This window comes from Rhagoletis pomonella, unplaced genomic scaffold (genome assembly GCF_013731165.1).
Source record: "Rhagoletis pomonella isolate Grant_MI unplaced genomic scaffold, Rhpom_1.0 Rhpom_scaffold_01989, whole genome shotgun sequence".
Classification (NCBI taxonomy): Eukaryota; Metazoa; Arthropoda; class Insecta; order Diptera; family Tephritidae; genus Rhagoletis; species Rhagoletis pomonella.
This window is the reverse complement of record NW_023460543.1, coordinates 27,450-35,292: the sequence shown is the minus strand read 5'-3', so window position 1 is coordinate 35,292 and position 7,843 is coordinate 27,450. Positions and strand designations below refer to the sequence as shown.

The following is a 7,843-nucleotide window of genomic DNA, read 5'->3' as shown; positions in this document are numbered from 1 at the left end:
TTGCCTTATTTTACCGCCTTTACTTTTTTAAAGTTATGGTGCATTTACATGGTATGAATCTGTTTATAAGCCGTATGAATTTTCCTATAAAAGAAGCACCAACTCTAAAAAGAAATGAATGAAAGCGATATATATTTAACATTTTTGACTTATATACTTGGCAAGTATTTTTTTGTAAACAACAAACAAAAAAAGTTCATTTTGTGCTAACTTCGAAACTAGAAGCTTATTTTATTTTTAATGTGCTGTAAAAAGTGTGTAATGCTTCCATTCAAACATCTTTGTGGATAAACAGTTTTTTGTTCAGAAATTGCTTGTTTACGTTTTTTGTCTTTCATATTAAAATCGTTTGGCATATGTTGAAATCATAGAGATGCCGTTTTCTTTCGTTTCTCAATGCATTTTATACTTGAAAAGGCACCAAAATATGTATGCGATACTTTAACATATCGTCATTTAAAGTACAAAACCGCGCATCAAGAAAATGCAAAACCTTGTATGTGAGGTTGCCTAAATTTTATAGGAGAGAGTAAAATTTGTCATAATTCAAAACGGTTCCCTCTTTTAAACTTAATTATCTCTTCTTATGTCTAAGTATCGAAATTTTAGTATAAATGATTAAGGGCTTGATGATAGGAGCTTCCGGTGCGCAAATATCTTTTTTTTGGCACAAATGTCAGTTTTTGCAGAACCACGATACGCGATTTTTTTACTTTAAACGACGTATACAGATTGGTGCTGACACAATATGTTAGTGTTTGGCCTAGCTTCTCCTCCCATATGGGGCGTGCACCTTGATTTTGTCACACAAATGGGAAGGCCAGTTTTACGCCGACTCCGAACGGCAATTGTATTTTTATGAGAAGCTGTTTTCATGACAGAATACACTCGGAGGTTTACTATTACCAATAGAGAAGCGACAGCGAACAGCGGAGTGTATATATCGATGGCTGAGTGGAAGATCTACCTATCTCGGCAGCCAGTTCGAAAACGCCCTATTTCAGAAAACGTTTCAAAATCGCCCTACTTCAGAATTTTATTGAAAAACACTCTATCTCAGAATTTGGTTGAATAACGCCCTATTTCATAATCCGGTTCAAACACGCCCTATCTCAAACGAAAATACATTGAAAATAAGCTGAGATAGGGCGTTTTTGAATCGGCAGCTAAGAAGTAGGGCATTCTTGAAAAGTTTTCTGAGATAGGGCGTTGTTGAAAATTTTTCTGAGATAGGGCGTTTTCGAACTGGCTGCTGATAGGTCGATCTTCCACTCAGCCATCGATATGTAATATAAAAAATAATGAGAGGTACTATAAGAAAATGTACCCAAAATTCAGGAGCAAATGAAAAAATGCTCATTGAAAATAACTCACATGTATAAATTAAATAATATAACTTAAGCGGTTACAGCGCTAAACAAAAGGAAGAGTTAGAAAAATAGCAATGCGGTTTGAAGGAAACATAAGACCACAAAATGTTTGTTTGTTTCATTAATTCTCCCAACCTTTTAAGATATGACATTCCATTCTTTGCATTAGTTTGCAAATATACACTTATTGTTCTACAATGGCAAACATTTTAGTGGGATGTTTTTTCTTTAATTTCGAATTGAAAATACATTACGATCATATTGTACCGAAATAAGTGTGGTGGTATCCCTGCATTTTGTAAAAGCCAGAAAGAAGCATCAACTGTATGAAAAAATGAAAGGGAGAAGTATACATACCTTCTATAATTTTGACTATATGTATGTATGTATGTTATGTATATTTGGCAAGTCTTTTTGTAAACAACAAAAAATACACATTTTCATTTCTTTGCAAGCTTGGAAAATATAGGCTTATTTTTACTTAAATGTGATATAAAGCCCTTTTAAATGTTGTGTAATGTCTTGTTATCATAGTGCTTTGTATTTTTATTGTCCACCATACGTGAATTTTTTCTATTGAAAAAGATCTGGTACAAAGATTTTTTATTGTTTTGAAATTGTTTGTTTATTGTTTTTAATTTTTAAAATTCCTACATTTGAAATGTATGTGAATGGCGGAGTTGCCGCTTTCCTCCTTTTCGGTGGGTTTTATATTAAAAAAGGCATCAAAATGGGAAAAAAAACTCCTTGGTATCTCTGCATCTGTTAAACTTTTTATGGGAAGATGTATGAAAATCCAACTTGCTATAATTTTATATGCTTAACAGTATCACAACAGTATGTTTACAGTATCTCCCAATAATTTTTCATATGAAAAAATCTATTATATGCATCCTACTCGATATCATTGAATTCCTCATAAGAACATGTAGTCCCTCTATTTTAGTGTATCAACAGTTCATATGGCTTCATACCATATAAATGCACCATTACAATATATGTCCAAGCTGTGCGGAGCTGCCGATACAAACATGTATTCAGGCTTATAAGCCTGTAATTATACATTTTTCTACATTTAATTTGAAATAGTATGCACCAACGGATTAAAAGTAGTAAATAAGTAATACCTTTTCTACTACTTTAAAATGCGTGACCGGAACAGATCTGCCAAAGAAGTGAGGTTAAGTAACTGACAACACCTTGTTATTATTCCACCATGGTTTACACGTATTCTATTTTGGCAGGATGCGCACCGCACACCACAAGCCCTATATGTGTTTACAGCATTAAATGGCAAAGTTGTAGAGGACAAAATTTCCAATAAACGCATTATTTATATGTTTACGTACGACGTGTATATCTCGACCAACAACGCGATCAATGCAGCAGTAAGGGAGAAGCTACTCAAAACTTTTTTCCACACCACCTCAGAGGTAAGGTTATTAGCGCGTTTTATTTTTATGTGGTTTCACCAGTAGTCCTAATCCACACATAGTTATTTTCGTCACAATAAAACTCTTTCGAATCAGAGAAAAGTCGTATTGATAAAAGAACAAAAACTATTTGCTAATTACAGTTTCAACTGACTGAAAATAGTTATTCATGGGCTTGGCCTATTGGTGAACCCACAGTTGAAAATACGCACCAAAAAACACGACCTCCGAGATACTGTGAAAAAAGTTTTGAGTAGCTTTCCCCTGCCGCTGCATTGAGCGCGTTGTTGGTCGAGATCTACACATATAAATAATGCGTTTATTTGAAATTTTGTCTTCTACAACTCTACCATTTAAATGTGCCACTTATTTCAAACAGAAATTGCTCAAAACTCGAAAAACCCAATTTGGTGCATATAAATAATATATATAATATTGGCTATAAATAATTGTTTAAAAAAATTATAGGCAAATGAAAATTGTAGGGAATCGAATTAAAAAAAAAACCGAATCCAAAATTCGCGCGCAAATCGTAAAAAACACAAAATCTAAGATGGCTGACATTTCCCATATCGCAATAGGGGGAAAAATTTTCATTTTGTGTTCACATAAACAGGAGACACCAAACTGCGTCAAAAAATTTCTCCTGGAATTTTTTCGTTGAAAACATCTAATGCAAAATTCGCGCGCAAATCGTAAAAAACACAAAATCTAAGATGGCAGACATTTCCTATACTGCAATTAGGGGAACAATTTTCATTTTGTGTTCACCTAAACAGGAGACACATAACAGCGTCAAAAAATTTCGTCCTGGAATTTTTTCGTTGAAAAAATCTAAAGTGATCGGGCTACCGGTGTTTCTTAATGCACGCCAATGAAAGTAGACGCAAAATGTGGAATATGCTTATGTCAACAAATACGTGGGAATAAAGCATTTGCATTACTTATGCTTATGTAGACCAAAACGTGGGAATAAAGCCTTTAAAATAATTTTGCTTACGATCTAAAGTTTTTATGGCCTTATTATTTAGCAACGTAAGCATTTAGTTTCTATAAAAACGTAACCATTAATTCAATAAAGATCACTTAAAAGCAATCAAGCAAACAACAGTGTTCGAACTTGGCGTAATCGCTATTATTCTGAACATTCTGGTGACCCCTGTGAAAGGACATTCAGCTTAAACCAGGAGCCACAAAACTAAACTAAAAGAAGAAAAATAGATCGTTTCGAGGATTTGGCCAGACAACAAAGAGAAACGGGCGGCAATATTGAATCAATTGTCCGAAATTTTAAAAAGGACCCGCAATCCATGAAGGAAGTACGTACCAACATGATGCTTCAGCTTCAAAAGTCAACACAGAAGCACGACATGATACTGGAACCAAACAGGCAGCTTCCAACGAGTACACTAAACTAGCTCGCAGACAAGGGGTAATGATGGCCTCGTTGCGACGGTTACTGAACGATAACGTTTCACCACAATGTGTTCCAACAATTAATAAACTGTAGGAAAATATAGAAGACATTCACTTCAGGATATATGAGATGTTCGAACCCAACCGAGCAGGGCTACAAGGTCGATAACTTCATTTCACTTGAAGAAAAGATACGGAGTACTTTGCAAGCAGCTAATAGTGACTCCCATACTGAGCAAACTTCAAATCAACTTCCGATTAAACTGCAATCAATTTCATTGCCGAAGATAATAATTCCAAAATTCGACGGCACCTATTTAAAATGGCAAGAATTTCATGACCTATTCTCGCAACTGGTAATAAATCAACCTCTTTCAAAAGTTCAGAAAATGGGGTACTTGAAAACTCACTTAGTGGGGGAGGCTGGAGATCTAATTAAACATTTCGCATCAACAGGAGAGAATTTTGATGCAGCTTGGTTCATGCTTCTGGAGCGTTACAACAACAAACGCTTGCTGGTGAGCAAGTTAGTACATGAGCTAACTACTACACCTGGAAGCACATCAGTGGACAGTGTTAAAAAACTGCATGACACAACACAAGAATGTCTATTAGCATTGCAAAATTTGCAGATAGACACATCAACATGGGATCCACTTCTGCTCCCCCTTCTACTAAAGAAACTGGATCAACAGACTCGTTTGCGGTACGAACAATCATTATCAAAGCCACGGGAGGTACAAAAACACTCAAGGAATTCCTGCAATTTCTGGAGAAACTCTTTCAATCCATGGAAGCGATGGATGTTAAAGACAAATCTACAAGCTCAACTGCAAAGGTGTGCACTTCAGTCACATCCAAAGGTCATAGAAATGACACTTGCAGCATGTGCAAAAAAGGAAAACATCCATTATTTTCTTGCAAGGAATTTTTAAAACAGTCTCCATCGGCACGCTTTCAGTTCATACAAGGGCAGAAATTTTGCCACAATTGCCTAAAACCGGGACATGGTTCTAAAAATTGTATATTAAGAAACTGTCTGAAATGCAACAAAAAACACAACACGCTGTTACATTTCGAGGATTCAAAAAGGGATGTGAGCAAAGATATTACATCAGTAGCCACTCCAACACAAGGCAACGAATCGCAAAGTAATACGCCATCCAGGACCAAATCAACGCCATCAAAAGACGAAGCAGCGTCACTTACCACTGCAAAGCACATAAAGTCAAACACATATGTACTACTCAGCACTGCCATGGTGAAAGTTAGAGGAATTGGAACAGAAGTGCATTGTCGGGCAATTCTCGATTCAGGCTCACAAGTTAATTTTGTGACTGAACGATTGGTTAAACGTCTTGGCATCTCAACTAAACCATCATCAATCTACATTAGTGGCATCGGGTCGAGGAGCTCGGATCAACAACTTTACAACGCGGCTAGAGGCAGCGATATTTCCTCAGATTATATCCCCTCAGCCTTCGCAAGAAGTCAAGATCGACGAATGGAAAATACCTGAGAACATCATGTTAGCCGACCCATCATTCAATCGTCCTGACAAAATTGATATATTGTTGGGGGCGGAATTCTACAACCAACTGATGGCAGCAGGGCAAATCTAACTGTCAGATGACCTACCCATTCTGCAAAATACAGTGCTGGGATGGATCATCGCGGGAAAAGTTGGTGGCATTTACATCTCAAATGCAATATGTGGAATCTGTACCAATGATGACAGCAATTTAGATGCAGCCATTGCTCGATTAACAGCAAAACAGAAAAACAGAGCGAAGCTCATTTCGCACAACATACACTCCTCAATGAAAATGGGAGATTCATGGTAAGGCTACCATTTTATGAAAACCAGGAGGCCTTAGGGGAATCCTATGGCATGGCTTATAATCGATTCCTGCCCTTAGAACGTCGACTGGCAAAATCCCTCCAGACAAAGAATCAATATGTACAATTTATGGAGGAATATGAGAACTTGGGGCACATGACGCAAGTGGATATTGATTCCATCAGTAAACCTAGGTACTTCATTCCTCACCATTGCGTTGTGAGACCCGAAAGCCGCACTACAAAATTACGTGTGGTGTTCGACGCCTCAGCAAAATCGTCCACTGGCATGTCTTTGAACGACCTCATGTATAACCGGACCCACTGTTCAGAGCGAGCTTTTCACCATTTTACTTCGCTTCCGATTGCCCAGGTTCGTCTTCACCACAGATGTAGAAAAAATGTATCGACAGATGCTAATTCAACCGGACGAGCGCAAATTCCAACTTATCATCTGGCGAAAAGATTCAAGCCTACCATTAAAGCATCATCAGCTAAATACAATCACATATGGGACAAGATCTGCTCCATATTTAGCCACCAAATGGTTGCAGAAAATTGCAAAAGAAAATGAATTGCAATATCCTCTTGGTGCGCAGTTTCTACAGGACAATTTTTATGTAGATGACGGAATTGGTGGGTCAGACAGCTTAACCACGACGATGGAAATCCAACATCAACTGATACACATTTCAAAACAACGTGGTCCTAACCTAATAAAATGGTGCGCCAATCACTCACAATTACTGCAAAATGTTGGCATGGAGGAACAAGAAGTTGACATAGACTTTGACAATGACATCAATCAGACTATTATAACGTTGGGGTTAACATGGATGCCTAAGATGGATCGATTCTGCGTAAAGGTATGCCTAGGAAGCTGCAGTCTTGCAACAAAACGCTCAGTCAGCGCCGATCTTGCAAGGCTCTTCGATCCGTTGGGGGTACTAGCACCAATTGTAGTCATGGAAAAAATGTTTATTCAAGATCTCTGGCAACTGAAACTGACATGGGATGAAGCATTACCAGCCGATTTGAATGAGAGATGGACAACATTCCGAAATGATTTGCAAAAATTGGACAACATGAAAGTTTCACGGCACGTGTTTGAAGGATACATCCCAGCGAAAATTCAAATTCATGTCTTCTCCGACGCATCAGAAAAGGCATATGGTGCTGCGATTTACATTAGATCCGAGCTGGATGAGGGACGAGTACAAGTGAGGCTGCTCTGTGCAAAATCACGTGTGGCATCCTTGAAACGGCAAACTATTCCTCGCCTTGAGCTCTGTGCATCAGTACTGGGTGCTCAATTAACTGCAAGGGTCAAACCAGACCTTAAGCTAGACGATGTGGCTACATACTTTTGGACTGATTCACAAATCGTTTTGGCATGGATTAACTCATGCTCAGCATCATGCCGCTGAACAATGGCGGCATATAAGCTCAAAAGACAACCCAGCTGACATTCTATCACGAGGACTGCCGCCGGGGAGACTAGAAACCTGCAATATGTGGTTTTATGGGCCAACAATCTTGTTTGGTAAAGAAGACACTTAGCCTTCAAAGTATTCCAAGGCAAGGTATCAACATGGAACGGAAAGGGGTGACATCAGTCGCTGTTGCAACCACTGGACATGAAGGAAGCGTACTTTATAGCATTCGACACAATGGCTCTTTCAAAACATTACAAAGAGTGACAGGCTGACATGCTGAGATTTATCAACCAGGCCAGAAACCAATCGCGGGAGTCAGACATTCCCTTGACCGTACACGAATTGGAAA

At 38.1% G+C, this 7,843-nt stretch overlaps 1 protein-coding gene across 1 annotated transcript; it reads left to right on the top strand.

Moving 5' to 3' along the window:
• The first annotated feature begins 6,459 nt into the window (after positions 1 to 6,459).
• LOC118752950 lies at positions 6,460 to 7,485 on the top strand. The gene has a single exon (XM_036487798.1). It carries the CDS (start codon positions 6,460 to 6,462, stop codon positions 7,483 to 7,485), a length of 1,026 nt encoding a protein of 341 aa, XP_036343691.1.
• The last annotated feature ends 358 nt before the right edge of the window (positions 7,486 to 7,843 follow it).